Source organism: Carassius carassius, chromosome 5 (genome assembly GCF_963082965.1).
Source record: "Carassius carassius chromosome 5, fCarCar2.1, whole genome shotgun sequence".
NCBI classification, from domain to species: domain Eukaryota; kingdom Metazoa; phylum Chordata; class Actinopteri; order Cypriniformes; family Cyprinidae; genus Carassius; species Carassius carassius.
In genome coordinates this window covers 106759-128059 of record NC_081759.1, presented here as the reverse complement: position 1 = coordinate 128059, position 21301 = coordinate 106759, and the positions used below count along the sequence as shown (strand labels likewise).

Sequence of the window (21301 nt, the reverse complement as noted above, 5' to 3'; positions counted from 1 at the left end):
ATTATATTATTTAAAAGCCCTTTCTATGTGTACTGTGTTTAAGCTAACTGAGACTTGTTATAGCACTTATATATCATTGCTCTTTTTGTTGTTTTTGATTGCTTCCACTGTCCTCATTTGTAAGTCGCTTTGGAGAAAAGCATCTGCTAAATGAATAAATGTAAATGTAATCTCGGCTCTTAGGGTTCTAGCAGCCATGACCAACAGTTTGTTTAGTGCAGCTTTTAATCCCCAAACCATCAAAGCATCGCAATAGTTAATACAGGATGATACAAGACTTTTGTACACTTAATACTTTGCACTTTAAAAATAAACTAAACAGTTGCACTTTATTATAAGGACCAATGCTCATTGACTACGTTTACATGCTGTTAGAATTCGGGTTATGGTCGGGTTAAGGTCACTTTTTGGGTTTCTGAAACATTCGGGATAACCCGTTTACATGCGTGAGCAGAGAGAGTTACCAATCCCGATGTAAACGGCGACGCACGGTTAGCGTCTGGACGTACGGACAACAAGACGCAATATGCGTCATTTCCGATTCTTCTTCCTGTATCCAAAGACAACAACAACAGCAGCAGCAGCAGGCGGATAATGAATAGTTTGGGGCAGATAGCGATAGTCTTTGTTTGCGCTTTGGCGCTGGTACGGATCCACCAGCAGCACTTGACACTACTGTGCCTCTATACTGCACGCAGGGTTTTTTTATGCGCCGTCTCTACTCAAAAGACCAAGATTCCTTGCGAATCGAACATGCGCAGAACACACATTTTGATGGGGGTATGCTGAAACGCGTTTACAAGACCAAATATTCGGGTTAGAAAAGGGGTACCCCAGGTATAATATCCCGGTTTTTAAAAACCGGGATATGAGCATATCCGGGTTTTTGCCGGTGTTTACATGGCCGTGCGCGACCGGGTTATTGCTAATATCCCGGTTTTGAACGGGTTATTGGCTGCATGTAAACGCAGTCATTGTTAGCTATTTATTATCATGCATATTAATAACATACTGGCCATTAATTAGTATTTATACAGCACAGTTTAACTGTGGTGCACCTGAATCTAAATATTTCTCTCTTAAACTTCTTTTTTGTAATGTCAATGCTTTCCTCATTTCACACAATGACTACATTAAATGATCTTTTAGGGCATAATTTCTCAGCCAATATTGATGTGCAGTTCATTTGTGATTAAGTAGATTAATTAATTACCACATCGTATAATTAATTAGTTTCAATTAAATTCAATAGCTTGACAGACTTAGTATGTTTACATACATCTTCTGAATATGTGTGTTTATTCACATCTTATGACCTGATTGGTCTATTCTGTCATATATCAGTTTTATTTCTATATATGCCATATTTTCTCCAGTTCTAAATGCGGTGTGTGAGCTGAAGTTTAGTTCAGAATGCATGTAATGTACATGTAAATGAATATGTGAACTGGATCGCAGCGTAACGGTTCACAAACAGAACATTCTGATTCATTAATGCATGGAAACATTCCTACAGACACACAAGGAGGGAAAACACCTAACTACACAACTATATGAGAAAACCACGGCAAACCGCTGAGAAACTGCTCTACACATGCAACCTGTAGTCTCATGACAAATGTGAAAATCTAGATACCATCTAGAAAGATGACCTCTTGAAATGAAGATCACAGAATGGAGAATCTGAAGAATACATACAGTCAGACCAAAATATATTCAGACACCTTCAACATTTCTCACATCATCACAGTTATTCACTATAGGTTAGAAAATGGTAATAAAATATGAGAATAATTTCTGATCTGGTAGTCCACTGTATGAAGAATGTTTGGGAGTAATATGTCACAGTTTATTCTTCTATCCTCACTTACAGAAATTATCTATAGTGTCCTGCACGCGCTGGTAAAATGATATGAAACATTATTATATCTGGTGTGTGAATTACTTTTGGTCTGACTGTACATCTTGAGGTTAATATAATAACATCTGTATGTAAAATGTCATTAAATCAAATGCAGCTGACACAAGCTATAAATCCCCGGAGCTCTGTGTGTTTTCTGTACTACTGAGGATCTTCGATCAGTGTCTCGAGAAGCAGAAGGAGTGTGTGACGCTCTTCTGGATCCCAGCAGCAGCATCTCCATCAAACCACATCTGTGTGCATCGCCCAAACAGATCTCGTTCTGATCGGACACAGATCTACAGCAGAACCGAGTCATGATGTGTTAGCTGAGAACCGCACACAGCTCCGGCGGCTCACAGTAATATCTGCCGTCTCAAAGCCTTATCTGCTGTAATTCTGGTGTAGGTGGGTATTACTGTAATTAGATGTCAATAGAGACATGTGAATATACGAGACACTGAAATAGCTCCGGTGGGAAGCCAAGTGTTCTCATTTCCACACTTTTATTTCAAACCATGTGGATTTGGAGACTTTGTAAATTTTTAGTTCAGATTAAAACCGGTGCCACTCAAGAAGTGGTTGGAAAGAAACTAGTGTTAGATCGAGGGCTTCTGAGTTCTGGATCCAGGTTAAGCAGTCACTAAATGCTTGACTTAGTGCTCTGTTTCTAGCATGTTTAAATGAAATATACATGCACTGAGCTATGAGCTCTATAATCAGTCTAATAATCACTCTGTGCTCCAGCATCGGAGGAGAGACCAGGCTCTGTGAGGCTTCACTGCCCTCTCGTGGTGCATCAGACCACACACATCACATCTGATGAAGGTTACTCTCCTCACAGTGTCTTTCAGGTGAGAACAGTGTATAAACAGCTTGGGCAGAGATACAGCACGCAAATAAAGAGACAATGCTACTCTCTCACTACTTTGGGTTGACCACTTCTTATTTGAACCAACTCTTTGATAAAACAGGATAACATTTTCAGGATGCATGAACAGCTGCATCTCAAAAAATCAGAATACCGTGAAAAATATGAAAAAAAGCACATACCTGACTGAAGCGCAGGAGTCAGCAGCAGGTGTGTGTGTGTGTGTGTGTACACACAGCTTTCCTGTTCTAGTGTGGCTCTGTTTTCCTGTTTACACCACACATGCACAACACATGAGCGCTCACACAAACACACAACTACAATGACTGACAGATTCTGTAAGATCTAACCAAACCTTTCTAAGAAATAAGATCAGTGCCTTCTTTCACCCACTAATATGCCATGATTTGACATTTATGTTTCTAAAAATCTTCATATAAATCTCTAATGACATGATAAGAGAATCTTCAGTTTCGGCTGAATCAGTTTTCTCCTGCAGGCTATAGACAGGCTGAACAATTAAAACATTCATAACTATACACTGTCCATCATAACTAACACATTCATACATTCAATCCCAAAATTGTGCATTTGTAAACTGTACACTTGTAAATAACCTATCTGTAAATACCTTTAAACATTTACATGTTTTTTGCCCTCTATATTTCTACTTCTGTATATAGTGCATTATTTAATTATCTGTTTTTCTTATATTAGTATTATATTCCATCTCTATACTATGTCCGTTCATTATCAACACTTAAAGATATCCAGGGAATATCATATGGGCGCACAATTTAATAATATATTCATATATAAACCTACTGCACTGTTATCTTGGTTCGATCAATATTAATGTATATATCATCACGTCATCCACTTATTTAGATCGCGGCACTGAACTGATGACCTTCTGCTGTCGTCATACAGGCAGCCACGCCCTTTCCCGTCAACAGCCAATCAGCACTGAAATAAAATAAGCGTGTTGAATGGAAATTATCATGCAGCGATAAATGGAAAGATTCCGCTTTAATTTTTCAGATAAGATGGGTCTAAATAGTAATGATCTTATTTTAAACTGTTACTAGTTTAACTGTGTACTAGTTTAAAAAGCGGAAGACTGTCCGACTGTTGCAGGAGGTCACCTGATATCTGTTTCTTTTCTCCGCGCTGCTCAGGATCGGCGAATTATGGCTTTATAGCGATTGCTAGGGAAGTTTTGTCTGTGTATGTTAGGTACTGTTCTTAATGTTAGGAGAAGATTATAACACTTGGAATTTAAATGTCTGCAGAAAGACAGAACCTATGGTGAGATGCTTTAGGAGACGCAGAGCACCACCTGCTGGAGAAACACTGAACATCACCGAATTTGACCGAACCTCGCCGAGCATTACCGAACTTCACCGAACTTCACCGAACATCACCGAGAGAGGACTCGCTCAGTCAGCCATGTAAAGTGCAGGCGACGGGATCCTGTTCCGAGCGATTTTTATTCCTGATCTTCCTATTTCAGATCGCAGTGAATCATGGTTCAGTCCTGCTCGGCGTATGGATGCAAAAACAGATACCACAAAGATAAAAACATCTCCTTTCATAAGTGAGCTGCACTCCTCCGTTTGTTTCTATCGAGTCACAGTCGCAGCACCATGTTGTTTTGTTTATAGTTCTCTGGTCGATTTGCTCATGTTAGTTAACAAGAGTTAATCAGCTGTAGTGTTAGTTTGCTTTAGTTAACTTCACATCAGCAGTTTTCACTTGGCTTTATTGTCTACACACTTCACAGCACTGATGTGTTTCACTAAAGATCAGCTGGAAGGTCGATCTTTAATCTGTTTTGAGGCACGATATTTTCATTGTGTCCACTAGTTTTCAGTGATTTTATTTCATTTATTTCCCCTCAGACCTGTATAACTTTCTCTTGTGGAAAATAAAATAAGGTATTCTATTTTTGAAATGTCTCAGTGGTCTGTTGTTGGAAGTCAAAACTTGCCAGAGTTCTTCAGAGTATCTTCTGTTTTTAAAATCACACGTGAGGGCGAATTAAACCATTTTTAAATTATTTTAATGACAAAAAATGAGATGCACATGAAAATACTGAAATTAAGCAAAACCTTATTTGACTTGGACTTAATTAAAAACCATCCTGACTGTACTAGTGGTAGGGTCATCTGCTGAAGGCATGATAAATAGATGTTAGCTGTCTTCAGTCATTTGCAGGTTTTATAAATGTTTGTTATATCTCCTGTGTATTAAGTGCTTCCCTTTACTTTCGGGGAAATAGTTGAGTGACAATGAAGTGATTTGATGATAACCTGAATCAGTCCATCCTGAGGTTATTAGTGATTGCGTGTAATGTCTGTTATTTGTCAACAACGACACAGGTTTCCTCTGGCACGACCAGACATCTGTGGGAGATGGCTGGCCGCTATGAAGAGAAGAAACTTCAAACCCACCAAGTACAGCAACATCTGCTCTCAGCACTTCACCAGAGACTGCTTCAAACACGAGTGCAACAACCGCGTGCTGAAGGACAATGCCGTGCCCTCGCTCTTCACCTCCAGCAAACTACAGATGCAGGTCAAACAAACCTCCTTCACTTTCACTTTCTCAGAAACAAAGCCAAGCTCTTGTGTTTTTGGGTGATGTTCAGATGTGTGTTATATGTGACAGAAAGTAGTGTTAGTTGTAGGGATGTCCATCTCATGACTGAGGCCAAAGTGATACGCGTCTCGATGCATACCCTTTTCTACGATACATTAGAGATACATGTAAGCAGCTAGCGATGTGATACGATATGGTTCACTCCGTTACAAGTTTAGTTTAAATCAATTAAACAAAATGCGATGTCATGTCATACGATCCAATGGAAAAAATATGATCACATTTATTTCTTTGGTACAGACAGACAGCAAATCATAACTTGAGACCTTTGACTTCTAATGTCTTAAAACTACTTTACCAAATAAGCCAAGCTCATTTCAGTTAGTCTGGCTCATTGTCACATGATTAGGTTCCATAAAGTAAATTTAACAGAGATCAAGCTCAGTCACCGTTATAGCTTATGATGGGAAACTGACCTGGTCAGGCTCATCTGATCTCCTCTAACCCTGACCATCGACATCACCGTTGATTTTCTCACATAATATTATAGCCTAATATATAATATTATCATCACACATGACACCATCGCCTAATATATAATATCATCATCTCACATGACATTGTAGCCTAATATATAATATCGTCATCTCACATGATATCATCGCCTAATATATATATCATCATCTCACATGACATCATCGCCTAATATATATCATCATCTCACATGACATCATCGCCTAATATATAATATCATCATCTCACATGACATTATAGCCTAATATATAATATCATCATCTCACATGACATTGTAGCCTAATATATAATATCGTCATCTCACATAATATCATCGCCTAATATATATATCATCATCTCACATGACATTATAGCCTAATATATAACATCGTCATCCAACATGAAATCATAGCCTAATATATAATATCATCATCTCACATGACATTATAGCCTAATATATATCATCATCTCACATGACATCATCGCCTAATATATAATATCATCATCTCACATGACATTATAGCCTAATATATAATATCATCATCTCACATGACATTATAGCCTTATATATAATTATCATCTCACATGACATTATAGCATAATATATAATATCATCATCTAACATGAAATCATAGCTTAATATATAATATCATCATCTCAAATGACATTAAAGCCTGATATATATCATCATCTCACATGACATTATAGCCTAATATATAATATCGTCATCTCACATGACATTATCGCCTAATATATAATATCGTCATCTCACATGACATCATCGCCTAATATATAATATCATCATCTCACATGACATTATAGCCTAATATATAATATCATCATCTCATGACATTTTAGCCTAATATATAATATCATCATCTCATGACATTATTGTCTAATATTTAAAAGCCTAATATATAATATTGTCATCTCACATGACATTATAGCCTAATATATAATATCATCTCACAACATTATAGCCTAATATATAATATCATCTCACGACATTATAGCCTAATATATAATATCATCATCTCACATGACATTATAGCCTAATATGTAATATCGTCATCTCACATGACATTATAGCCTAATATGTAATATCGTCATCTCGCATGACATTATAGCCTAATATATAATATCATCATCTCACATGACATTATAGCCTAATATGTAATATCGTCATCTCGCATGACATTATAGCCTAATATGTAATATCGTCATCTCGCATGACATTATAGCCTAATATATATAATATCATCATCTCACATGACATTATAGCCTAATATATATAATATCATCATCTCACATGACATTATAGCCTAATATATAATATCATCATCTCACATAATCCATGCAGCCTTTCTCTCTGGTTTTATGACAGCTGTGCATTTTATAGTTAGCTGAACATTACAATCTATGCTCTTTAAAGCATTAAAATCACTAAATAAATTAAGAAAATAAAGAGAAAGTCTACATTTTAACTGCTGTAAGAAACATTAACTCATTTGAGCTCAGTAATTAAGACTGAATAAGCTTACGTTTTATTTACCCATTACAATACTCCTATCATAATAATTCACTTAGGTTTAAACTTCTATAAAATCTACATTTAATGTCCAACAACAAATATTTTAGAAAGAGTGCATATTTCATCTTTTTTTATTTTACTATGCTTATTACTGTATTGCACTCTGTCTGTTTAGTGTGCAGCGGCACTCGTTCACTAGTCCTCTCCTGACAGCAGAAAGGATATCTGCATGACTATGATATTTACAGAAGAAAAATATACTTGTGAAGTGTCAGTTATGCACTGAGGAAAACACAACGTCTCAAATGAAATAAACAGCACTGATATATTCGCTGTTTGCCATGGTGGTTCGATTGATCCATGATCAACATTAAGGACTTTAATCCCAGTTTTTCCTCATGTCTCGGTGGTGGTGTGATGAGAGAACACGCTTGAGAAACAGTTTAGAGAGGAGAAATCATTCTACATATAAAATATTGGTCACAGATTATTGGTCACTTTCTAAACAATAAAATTGTAGCACATCTACTAGTAATTATAAATAAAAAAACAATTTTACTGAAATTGTTAGAAATGTGTTAGAAATGATGCTTCGCGATAACCAACTTGTATCTGATGCACATTTTTTTAAATCAGTGCTTTGCCATGAGCAGATCTGTGAGTCATCCCTACTGCACAGAGATTTACATTTTGTTTAATAATTTTAGTAAGTTATATTTTTTGCTGATAATTTAATATCAGAAATTATCCAATATGGGCTTCAGAAAAGCTGAAGTAACCTGTAGCGCCTGTGCCCAGTACAGTATATCTACAGTGTCCTGAAGTCATACCATTCATTGGAAGAGTTCAGTAAAACAGTCTCCTCCTCGAATCTCATTGGTTCTGCCAGATATTCAGACTCATTGCTCTTATTTGACGTCTGTGATGTCCAGCCAAGAACAGCATACAGTGTCTCAGAAGTGAATGACAGTGAGTTTAGAAAGCTGTTTCATGCATCAAGACGCGAGCACAACAGTCAAGCACGTCCATGTTTACACAGAAAACAGTGGAAAAGCAGCACAATCTAATAAAAAGACCTGTAAAGAAGTATTACTGTATGTCTGACAGTTCATGTGTGCATCACGGTGACTGACTGTTCAGTTATAGTTAATAATAGTCTACTAGTGTTATGCCTTCTGTAGTCAGAGTTTGAATTACCTTTAATTTTTTTTAAAGCATTCTCCTTGTATTATTTCTGAACATATAATATGTATAAGACAAGTTTGTAGAAGATGCAGTTGTAGTTCATGGATCTTATTTTCTATAGTTAGAAGGTTAATAAAGAAAAATAATGTTGTTGATACATTTTCAAGTTGACTACTCTAGTAAAAAAGTAATATATTTAAAACACATTTATTTCATACTATTAACATATTTACTGACATATCACTCGAGACTTATTGATATAAAAAAAATTATTAAACTTTATTTCACTTGTGCACAATGCATATTTCTTTATATTAAAGGAACACTCCACTTTTTTTTAAAATATGCAAATTTTCCAACTCCACTAGAGTTAAACAGCTGAGTTTTACCATTTTCAAATCCATTCCGCTGATCTCTGGGTCTGGCGCTAGCAATTTTAGCTTAGCTTAGCGTAGATCATTGAATCTGATTAGACCGTTAGCATCTCGCTCAGAAATGACCTAAGAGTTTCTATACTTGACTCACCTTTCCAGATATTGCTAGGAACAATACTCTCAAGATACTTTCTGTCGTACCATGAGATCAGCAGACACCGCGCCAGAACATAGGCCTTACAGGCAATATAAAACCACAACTTTTCATTTTCCGTCCATGTTAGTACATGTTAGTACGATGTAACTACAGTCAAGTTTTAAATAGGAAAAATATAAAAACTCTTAGCTCATTTTTGAGCGAGATGCTAACTGTCTAATCAGATTCAATGATCTATGCTAAGCTAAACTATAAGTGGAAAATCTAGGTGAGTGGAGTGTTCCTTTAAGACTTAAATGTGTTTTAATGTCACTATTGATGAGGATTGTATGATCTTTGAATAAAATCAGTCTTTAAATGCAAGATATTTAAAGTGTACCTGAAGTATACTCACAGTAGTTCCACTTCAGTATATCTTTAGTTGGACCTCAGCATTACTTCAGCATTATAAAAGTGTATTTAGTACAAAATTAGTTGTTCCAATTTAGCAAACTTGAAGTATACCAATTTAGAAGTACAATTGCAGGGTATTTTTATCAAGTACATTAATAAGTAAATGCATTTGTAAAATTTTTTGCATGAAATTTTAAAATTAATTTCAGTATTTTTTTCTTCTCTAGGTAAGTTGAAATTGTAGAAAGGTTCTGAAAAGTTGAGATTTCAGTTTTCTGGACGTTCCTGACATGAGTCTTGTGAAGCTGATCATTTCTCTGGCTGTTCACAGACAGCGTCTCTGGAGGAGAGCTTCAGCCCAGACCTGGACTTTCCTCTGAGTCTCCCGCTGTCTGACGCTGAAGAGACTCCGGAGGAGCGTCCGTCTGAAGCCCAGCCCGGCCCGGACCACACCAGCACCTTCGTCTCCTGCGACCACAACTACACGGTGGAGGACACGGTGCAGCAGAAGAGACGCATCGAGACGCTACAGGAACAGTTGGAGAAGCTGTGCAAGAGACTGAAGACGGTGCAGCAGAAGTGCAGGAGGCAGGAGAGACAGCTGGAGCGCTTCAGAGCCATGAGACAGGTCCAGAAGCCCAGCAAGGACACTCCACTGGGAGACGGCTACGTCATCCTGCCCAAAGAGATCTACGACGTCCTGAGAGGAATAGAGACCATCGGAGCGCTGTGAGGGACGTCGAGCGAGAGAGAGTCACGGTTCTAAAGGGATTTGACTTCTTCTGTCTGTCATGACCTGTGTTCTGTGTGTTTGAACGTGTTCTCTGTGACTGGAGGAGGTTCAGATGGACACAGTGATGTCGGTTCTGATCACAGATCTTTGTGGAACCGAATGTTCTTTCAGGAGAAGATCGTTCTCTTCAGAGCAGAACTAACTCCACATGCAGTAACTGCGTGGGAGGATTCAGGTGTAGAATACAGAGAAACTGAACTCTTTAGCTCTTGTGAAGATGGTTTGATGCCATGAGACTCGACCGACGCCGTGACAAACGCTTCAGTGGATCAGGTTCTCATTATCTGCAGATCTGTTGAAATGTTTGTTCTGTTGTTAAATGTTTTTATAATTTTTTATAGTTTATACTGACTAGTGTGTTTTGATTTGATTAATGTACTAAGATGACCAAATAGAGTCACATCAAAGGGCTTTGAGCTGTTCGTTGTTGTTCAAGTTCAAGTCTGCTTTATTGTCAATTCTTCCACATGTACAGTACATACATACAGAGAATCGAATTGCATTACTCTCAGACCCCCGGTGCACACAGATAACATTAACATTAAAGCCTAAAAATCTAGATCAAAATATAAAATGTAGATACAACTATACAATAAGGGAATGTTAAAAAAAGACATAATAAAATTAAAAATAGTTAAATAAAGCAGCGCAAGGCAAAAGGCAGATAGAGTGCAAATCAATGAAGTGAACAACAGTGCAGATAAAAGTTTTTTTAGTGCAAAAACAAAAGCTTATTAAGTCTGATTAAAGTGACAAAGGGCTCAAGAGCAGTTATTTTATTTAACTGACTGATGAGGTAGTGGAATGATGTCAGTTCCATGGAGAATGAGGTAGTGAGCAGACCAATGCTCCACAAAGTGACTGGTGCATGTCATCGTATATTAGTGGGGGGGGTTCATAATTCAGTGGTGCCTGGGGCAGAAGAGGGGAGGGGGGGCAAGTTCGGGAGTGAAGTGAAGTGACATTCAGCCAAGTATGGTGACCCATACTCAGAATTTGTGCTCTGCATTTAACCCATCCGAAATGCACACACACAGAGCAGTGAACACACACACACACACACACTGTGAGCACACACCCGGAGCAGTGGGCAGCCATTTATGCTGCGGCGCCTGGGGAGCAGTTGGGGGTTCGATGCCTTGCTCAAGGGCACCTAAGTCGTGGTATTGAGTGAGTTCAGCTTCCTGACAGCCTGGTGGATGAAGCTGTCCTTCAGTCTGCTGGTCCTGGCCTGGAGACTCCGCAGTCTCCTCCCTGATGGCAGCAGACTGAAGAAGCTGTGTGATGGGTGAGTGGGATCACCTGCGATGCAGAGGGCTTTGCAAGTGAGACGGGTTCCGTAAATGTGCTGGAGGGAGGGGAGAGAGACACCAATGATCTTCTCAGCTGCTCTCACTATGTGTTGCAGAGTCTTTCGGCAGGACGCATTGCAGGCGCCAAACCACACAGTGATGCAGCTCGACAGGATGCTCTCGATGGTGCCTCTGTAGAAGGTGTACATGATGGGGGCCGGGGCTCTGGCTCTCCTCAGTTTGCGGAGGAAGTAGAGACGCTGTTGTGATTTCTTGGCCAGTGCTGCTGTGTTTTCAGTCCAGGAGAGGTCCTCTGTGATGTGCACACCCAGGAACTTGGTGCTGCTCACTCTCTCCACAGTCGCACCTTTGATCGTCAGAGGAACATGCCGAGTGTGTGCTCTCCTGAAGTCAACAACAATCTCCTTCGTCTTCTCCATGTTCAGAGAGAGATTGTTGTCACTGCACCACCCGGCCAGGCGGCTCACCTCGCTCCTGTAGTTTGTCTCATCTTTGTTGCTAATGAGACCCACCACAGTCGTGTCATCTGCAAACTTAAGGAGGGGGGGAGGGCAGACTTGATGTGGTGCATGACTAGCCATTCAAAGCACTTCATGAGGATAGGGGTAAGTGCAACAGGACGGTAGTCATTGAAGCAGGATGGAGATGGCTTCTTCGGAACTGGAATGATGGCTGTAGTTTTGAAGCATGTGGAGACAACAGCCTGACTCAGTAAGATGTTGAAAATGTCTGTGAAGACATCAGTGAGTTCTGCTGCACAGTCTTTCAGTACACGCCCAGGGATGTTGTCAGGGCCCGGAGCTTTGCGTGCATTGATCCTGCTGAAGGATCTCCTCACACTGTCTAAGGTCAGCGTCATCACCTGGTCGCCGGGAGGAATTGGAGTCTTCTGTGCAGTGGTGCCGTTTTGTTGCTCAAAGCGAGCGAAGAAGGTGTTCAGCTCATTTAGCAGAGAGATATTGTTGTCACAGGTCCGTGATGGGGGCTTGTAGTCCGTAATAGTCTGTATCCCCTGCCACAGGTTCCTAGTGTCTCTGCTGTCACTGAATTGATGGGCTATCCTCCTGGAGTGCTGTCTCTTAGCCTCTCTGATGCCATGGGACAGGTTGGCCCTGGCTGATCTCAGGCCCACCTCATCTCCAGCTCTGAAGGCAGCGTTCCGTGTCTTCAGAAGTCTGTAGGCTTCTGATTGGCCCAGACAGTGATGGTTTTTGTGACTGTTACATCATCAATACACTTGTTGATGTAAGCAGTGACAGTCTCTGAGTACTCCTGGAGGTCAGTGGTGTTATTGCATGTGGCAGCCTGCTTAAACATGTCCCAGTCAGTTGTGTTGAAGCAGTCTTGAAGAACCTCTGATGATCCTTCTGGCCACACTTTAATCTATTTGTGAACTGGTTTGGTGACTTTAATGAGCAGTCTGTATGCAGGCATTAGCATAACAGTGATGTGGTCTGAGGCTCCGAGGTGGGGGAGGGGGAGGGCTTTGTAAGCTCATCTCTGTGTGGTGTAAACAAAGTCCAAAATGTCATTACCTCGTGTTGGAAAGTTAATGTGTTGGTGTATTTTTGGAAACACACTCTTTAAGTCTGCATGGTTGAAATCCCCAGCTATGATGAGAAAAGCATCGGGGTGTGCTGTCTGCTGCTCACTGATGTGCTGGTACAGTTCATTTAGTACGTCGTTCCTGTTGCTGATGATGTTGAACGGGGGAATGTACACCGAAATGAGCAGTATAGCAGTATATTCCCTCGGCAGATTGAACGGCCGGCACTTAATAATCATAAACTCCACCAGGGGTGAGCAGTGTTTGCTGATCACAACAGTATCGCGGCACCACACGTCATTGATGTAAACACAAAGCCCGCCGCCGCTGGTTTTTCCTCCCACGACGAGAGCTCTGTCCGCTCGATAGCACGTCAGCTGGTCGAGCTGAATAGCGCCGTCTGGAACGCTGTTGCTGAGCCATGTTTCCGTGAACACAAAAAACAATAGTCTCTTACAGTCCTCTGAGTTGAGCGTAGTAATCGAATGTAGTCCAGTTTATTGTCCAACGAGCGTACGTTAGCCAGTACAATAGTGGGGATAGATGGCTTGTGTGGGTTAGCCATTAGTCTAGCCCGGATACCTCCACGCTTACCCCTCTTCTGCTTCCTCTCACACCGCTTGTGGTGCCTTCGCTGTGGGCGAGATGCAGTAGTGGGGGTCAGTGATGGTGAAGGCCTCTGTAGCAGACCAAGATCCCGCAGCTGTTTCGCGTGCGCGGAGTTTAACTGTAAAAATGCGGTTCTGCCGACATTGAGCAGAAACTCGCGACTGTATGCGCGCTTACAGACAGGTAGATACGATGACGACGTACAAAAACACTGCGACTCACAAGATATAAAACACGAAAACACCGTTCTGTAGGGACAGAGAGAAGCCGCTGCGTGTGGAAGCGCTGCCATCTTGGTTTCGAGATCTTTTGTTTTTCACCCTTTGGTGATTCATTTTTTTTTATTTACAAAACCTTAATTGTGTAATCAATTTAAGCCATATATGTGTAAAAATATTTTTTTTTTTGCTAGGAAAACTTCAGTCATGGTTGGGTTACGCTCACAGTGCACTTGTTCATGTGTTTGACTAACGCTCTCATTCTTGACCTGAGCTTGTGCTTGAATGAGTCTCAGTCTCGTCTGAATCTCACGCTTAATTACTGTCTTGTACAGACACACTTAATGGAAGATGATTGTGTATATGGTCAATATCTGGTCAGATCTTCAATGCACCACCCTTACAAAACTCTATACCACAAAAATTTAAATTAACACCAAAATATGAATTCCTAGAGTCAGATCATGACAAATGAATATGATGAATCATTCAAACTGTGTAAGAGTCTTTTTCAGAATCTCTTTAATTTTTCTATCATTGCAAGTTTTATAAGAAGGATGTCTAACAACTGTGATAACTAATGTCTGTGAGGGTAAACTGGGAACAGCAGCATGAGCTCAACACCTGTGTTTTAATCATCACAAAAATGGAGTTCGTTAACATGCTGCGTGTTAGGCAAGGCAAGTTTATATATATAGCACATTTCATACACATTGGAAATTCAAAGTGTTTTACAAAAAGAAAGTAAAATAGTAATGAAGAAAAATAATCACAAAAATAAAACAAGCAATTTAAAAACTTTGAAAATGATACCAATGTTGCTCATAACATTGAAGATAGTTCGTTGAGCAATGTACTTCAACCATCAGACTAAACAAACTCTACTAGGAACTATGAACCAAGCATGTATAGTTTTTGTTTTGTTTTGTTTAATTTGGGGTAATTTAAGTAAAAATTACATGAAAGTGATGTAACATTCAGCCAAGTATGGTGACCCATACTCAGAATTTGTGCTCTGCTTTTAACCCATCCAAAGTGCACACACATACACACTGTGAACACACACCCGGAGCAGTGTTCATCATTTATGCTGCGGCGCCCGGGGAGCAGTTGGGGGTTCGATGCCTTGCTCAAAGGCACCTAAGTCATGGTATTGAAGGTGGAGAGAGCACTGTACATGCACTCCCCCCACCTACAATTCCTGCTGGCCCAAGACTCGAACTCACAACGCTTCGATTGTGAGTTCGACTCTCTAACCATTAGGCCACGACTTCCCCATCATTTATAGATATTTGTACCTTTATTTGTATAGCACTTTATACAATATTGATTGTGTCAAAGGAGCTTTACAGAGTCAACAGGAAAATAGTTTCAATAATGAAAGAGGACAATAGCAGAGTCATTTTTCATCTTAAGTCAGTTCATTGATGATTCAGTGATTCATCATCCAGCTCTCTTTAGTAGTGTCTCTGCAAGCAGGATATGTCCCCAAAACCTTCAAACTGGCTGCTATTAACCCTCTCATTAAAAAATGGTATCTGTGAGGATTTCCAGTCAGGACTTAGACCGTATCATAGTACTGAGACTGCTCTCCTTAGAGTTACAAATGACCTGCTCTTATCATCTGATCGTGGTTGTATCTCTCTATTAGTTTTATTGGATCTTAGTGCTGCGTTTGACACAATTGACCACAACATTCTTTTGCATAGACTTGAACACTTTGTTGGCATTAATGGAAGTGCATTAGCATGGTTTAAATCGTGTTTATATGACCGCCATCAGTTCGTAGCAGTGAATGAAGATCTATCCTATCGATCACAAGTGCAGTATGGAGTACCTCAAGGCTCAGTACTAGGGCCGCTACTCTTTACGCTTTATATGTTACCCATGGGAGATATCATCAGGAAACATGGTGTTAGCTTTCACTGTTATGCAGATGATACTCAGCTCTATATTTCTTCGCAGCCCGGTGAAACACACCAATTTGAAAAACTAATGGAATGCATAGTCGATATAAAAAACTGGATGACGAGTAATTTCTTACTGCTAAATTCGGAAAAAACAGAGGTGTTAATTATAGGACCTGAAAAACTCTGCATGTAATAACCTAGAACACTGTCTAAGACTTGATGGTTGCTCTGTCAATTCTTCGTCATCAGCTAGGAACTTAGGTGTGCTATTTGATCGCAATCTTTCCTTAGAAAGCCACGTTTCTAGCATTTGTAAAACTGCATTTTTCCATCTCAAAAATATATCTAAATTACGGCCGATGCTCTCAATGTCAAATGCAGAAATGTTAATCCATGCATTTATGACCTCAAGGTTAGATTATTGTAATGCTTTATTGGGTGGTTGCAACTGTATTTTCACAGAGTTGTGATAAAGGTGGAAAGTAGCTTTAGGTGGAATTGTACTTAACTTTTGCTATTTTGGTTGTAATCTCCTCTTTATTTTCTTTCTTTTATTTATGATAATAAAGGCAAGTGCAGTAAACCCTCATACATATGGACAACAACATTATTATATCATAACAGCCCTAAAACTAATCCTGAAAAGCAGGCTTGTGTAATGCGAACACTAGATAACAGTTGATCAGTTACTGACTTGTTGCAAAAAAATAAAAAATAACACAGTTGTAATCCGCGTTCGTTAGAGACATGCACTGCGGAGTGTGTGAGATGTTACAGATCAGAGAGCGGTCATGAATCTGTGTGACCGCTAGATGGTGCTCATTCATTCTTAAAATAACACACATTAGCGCGGGACTCTCTCTCTCTCACACACACACACATACACACTCTCTCTCGGAGCAGCAGCTCGGTAAGTGTTACTCAACCTTTTCTCGGATCTTCCCAAACTTCTTGTGTGATGATACAGTGTCTCTAGTGATGTTTGATGTTTCTCCGCGTGTCACACTCACAGTGTTTTGTGGAAGTGTTGTGTTTGTGGGATCTGGATTAAACCAAACAAGAGTTACAGTGTAACATGAAGCGTGTGTCCTGTACAATATGATCATCCGAGAGCTACAGGAGATATAAAGCTTCTAAAGAACATTTATTGATGATAAAGATTCAATTTTAGCCTAACACAGAAGTGTAAATATTACTCCGGTAACAAGTCTTTGTCATGTAAGAACTCAATGAATTGGTTAAAGACACCGGTTCAGTACGTGTCTAGAGAGGTTTGTATGCAGCTTTTGCATTATTCAGGTGAGTTTTGTTCCTTCGGTTTTGTGTCTTCATAACTAAAGGAAAGAGTTTAGGACAAAAACGCAGAAAATATTTCAGTAAGAGAGGCACTAAATGCAGTGGTTTGTGTGACTAAGGACAGTGTAAAACTACAGTGTTTTTGTCCAAGTCAAGTCACTTTTAGTTATATATTGCATTTAATAATTCAGATTGTCAAACAGCTTCACAGTATTAAACGGTTCAACAGTGAGTTGCTATGTCTATGCAGAAAAAGATACTAATGTAACCGAGCGTTTATGCAGGGTCCGCCTAAACACTTAGTAATAAGAAAACAACAAAACTTGAGAAAGTCTGAACTCTTCTTGATTTTTATTATTCCTCACACCAAAGAGAACTTCCCAAAAACCCGCGAGACTCTAGAGAGAAAAGTGCACATGCCCATTGCCTATCTACGGCAAGCCCAGAGGGGATAAATGCATTACACACACACACATATAAAGAGCGCCCATACATCCAGAATTAGTGCAATATAACAGAATCAAATGAAGTCTGTTACATATGTCCCCCCCTCACAAAATAAACGTCCCCGTTTATGTGCCAGAATAACATTCAGAAACCATAAACATCCGTGTACAATAATACACTAAACTAAATACAGAGCACATTTTTAACATGATGGCAACAAGCCAATGAAAAGAACACAACATTCCCCTTTTATATAGATTTAGTTTTCTCCAACTCAAAAAAAATATGGAAAGAGAAATATGTACATGGTAACTTTTCCTCATTTTTCAACCGCTTGCCCTTCTCTCTCTCTCTCTTTTTTTTATAGAACAAGAGGCACAGCAATAGAAAAAAAAAATTTCTTACTAACCCTCACCCATGCACAAGAGACATTTCAATACAGAACAAAATCCTTTAAATGACCAGGAGGTCTACGAACTCACCCAGTCTCAATAAAATTTGGCTCAGACTCCTTAACTGGACACTGCGAGTCAGACAAAAAACTCAGATCTTTCTGGGGAGAAACAAACTTTGCTTCACCAGAAAATTCAGACCCAAGGGGAATTGACTCGAGTCTGGAACATCGGACAGTGTCCGAATCTATGACTAGAAAAAAACAGGTAATGTGTATGGCCGCACCCTATTATAATGCACCACCTGTGCCCTCTTACCAGCATCAAAAGGATTTACAATCCTATAAGTCAGTCCCAGTTCACCACATGAGTCCATGACTTGCACAATTTTATAAGGTCCTGTCTTGCTTCCCGACCGTGGGTCAAGAAGAAAGGTGTGAAACGAGTGCTGGAGTGAGTGGTAGTATTATAAGCAAATGCCACATGCTTCACATACTCGTCCCATTCCCCACCATAAGTCAACAGTGTCTTAGCCAGTTGATCAATCAGAGTTCGATTAAAGCGTTCAACCATGCCATCTGATTGAGGATGGTATGGCGTGGTGCGAGTATTTTTAATGTTCAGCAAACTGCAGAGAGTCTGAACCACCTCTGCCTCAAACTGACGACCCTGATCTGAATGCAAAGTCTCTGGAACACCATGAAGTAGAACATAGTCCTCAAACAGACAATGTGCAACTGTCTGTGCTGACTGATTTTGTAAGGGATACAAGTTGACGAATTTAGTGAAGTAGTCTTCGACAACCAGCACATAACGGTTTCCTTTTGATGTCGCTGGCAGCTCTAAGATGTCCATGGCCACTCTTTCAAATGGCCACACTGACTGGGATCCACCCATTGGCGCATAGTGCGTTGGAACAGGACTGCGCCGTGTCTGACATGCCTTGCACTGCTCACACCATTCCTTGATGTCTCTGTACATGGAAGGCCAGTAACAAAATTGTCTAGCTCGTTCCCACACACGCTCTGAAGAGAAATGAGCAGAAGTTGGAGCTCCATGCAATTGCAAAAGAATGTCAGAAATTAGTGCAGAAGGAACAACAATTTGGACGACAGGTTTACTTGTGAGGGGGCAGCAAACTGAGCGACATAACAGTCCATCAATGATAGAAAGGTGGTTGAATTCAGTCCAAAGCTTCCGTAAGCACCGAGAAGCTCCTTGTAATTTTCTCCTGGATGGTCTTTGGGCGTGTGCCACCCAGTTCAAAGCAGTCTTAATGTCAGGGTCATCATTCTGCATAGCTCTAATGTCTGACAAATTGTGGGACAGTGCATTAATGGGAGACATGCCGTCTGAATTTACAAGTGAGTCTTCCACAGTTGCATCACCTGTACAATCTTTGACTTCAGAGGAATGTACAATGTCAATGCTTGTTTGATTAGAACTCACCACATTTACTTGCAGCGCCCCTTTAACACTACCCTCCGCAACGTTTGTGTGAGGTGTCTCAGGGCAGCGAGAAAGCGCATCCGCATTCTTGTGATGTTGTCCATTCTTGTATACAATGACCCAAATCAATGGATCAAGCTCCAGGATCCATCTCGCTCTTCTCCCTGTTGGGTCATCATCAATGGACAGACGCCAAAGAGCTAAGAGTGGTCGATGATCTGTGATGATGGTAAATGAGGCAAGTCCGATGTAGTGCTTGAATTCCCATACTGCCCATACAATAGCCCACAACTCACGATCAAATGTGGACCAACGCTTCTGTGTGGCATTTAATGCTCGGCTAGCATATGCCACCACATGTTCGCGCCCATCAGTGTAGATTTTAAAGGGCACACTGAAGTCAGGCAATATCACGACAGGCCCAGACGACAGCACAATTTTCAAGTGGTTAAATGATTGGTCGCATGGAGCGTTCCACACAAAGGGCACATTTTTACCAATCAGTTGGTTCAGTGGCACAGCGAGTTTCGAGAAATCCTTGACAAAACGTCTGTAATAAGAACATAGTCCCAGAAATGCTCTCACTTCATAAGGAGAATGGGGAACTGGCCAGTTTAAAACTTTCTCCGTTTTCTTGGGGTCAGGCTGAAGACCCTTCCGAGAAACTACATGTCCCAGGAAGACTACATGATCTCTGGCAAGGTGACATTTTCGTGGGTTCAGTCTCAACCCTGCAGATCGGATTCTCGAAAACACCTCTTTAAGGCTTGACGTGTTCCTCAAAGGTTTTATTGTAAATCAAAATATCATCGAGGTATACCCTGCAGATGTGCCATGGAAGCCCTCTGAGGACCAGTCAAAGTCAAAGTCAAAGTCACCTTTATTTATATAGCGCTTTAAACAAAATACATTGCGTCAAAGCAACTGAACAACATTCATTAGGAAAACAGTGTCAATAATGCAAAAATGATAGTTAAAGGCAGTTCATCATTGAATTCAGTTATGTCATCTCTGTTCAGTTAAATAGTGTCTGTGCATTTATTTGCAATCAAGTCAACGATATCGCTGTAGATGAAGTGTCCCCAACTAAGCAAGCCAGAGGTGACAGCGGCAAGGAACCGAAACTCCATCGGTGACAGAATGGAGAAAAAAACCTTGGGAGAAACCAGGCTCAGTTGGGGGGGCCAGTTCTCCTCTGACCAGACGAAACCAGCAGTTCAATTCCAGGCTGCAGCAAAGTCAGATTGTGCAGAAGAATCATCTGTTTCCTGTGGTCTTGTCCTGGTGCTCCTCTGAGACAAGGTCTTTACAGGGGATCTGTATCTGGGGCTCTAGTTGTCCTGGTCTCCACTGTCTTTCAGGGATGTAGAGGTCCTTTCTAGGTGCAGATCCAGCATCTGGTCTGGATACGTACTGGATCCGGGTGACTGCAGTGACCCTCTGATCTGGACACAGACTGGATCTGGTGGCCACGGTGACCTCGGAACAAGAGAGAAACAGACTAATATTAGCGTAGATACCATTCTTCTAATGATGTAGCAAGTACATAGGGTGTTATGGGAAGTGTTTCCGGTTCCGGTTTACCTAATTAATGCAGCCTAAAAATCCTTTAACGGATTTGGATAATAAAAGCATATTAGTATGTTATGTGTATGCCAGGTTAAAGAGATGGGTCTTTAATCTAGATTTAAACTGCAAGAGTGTGTCTGCCTCCCGAACAATGTTAGGTAGGTTATTCCAGAGTTTAGGCGCCAAATAGGAAAAGGATCTGCCGCCTGCAGTTGATTTTGATATTCTAGGTAT

At 40.3% G+C, this 21301-nt stretch overlaps 1 protein-coding gene across 1 annotated transcript; it reads left to right on the top strand.

Moving 5' to 3' along the window:
- The first annotated feature begins 3896 nt into the window (after positions 1-3896).
- On the top strand, positions 3897-10359 carry thap1 (THAP domain containing, apoptosis associated protein 1). Its single transcript, XM_059549317.1, has 3 exons — positions 3897-4368; positions 5153-5348; positions 9857-10359. Exons 1-3 carry the CDS (start codon positions 4298-4300, stop codon positions 10256-10258), a joined length of 669 nt encoding a protein of 222 aa, XP_059405300.1. The 5' UTR covers positions 3897-4297; the 3' UTR covers positions 10259-10359.
- The last annotated feature ends 10942 nt before the right edge of the window (positions 10360-21301 follow it).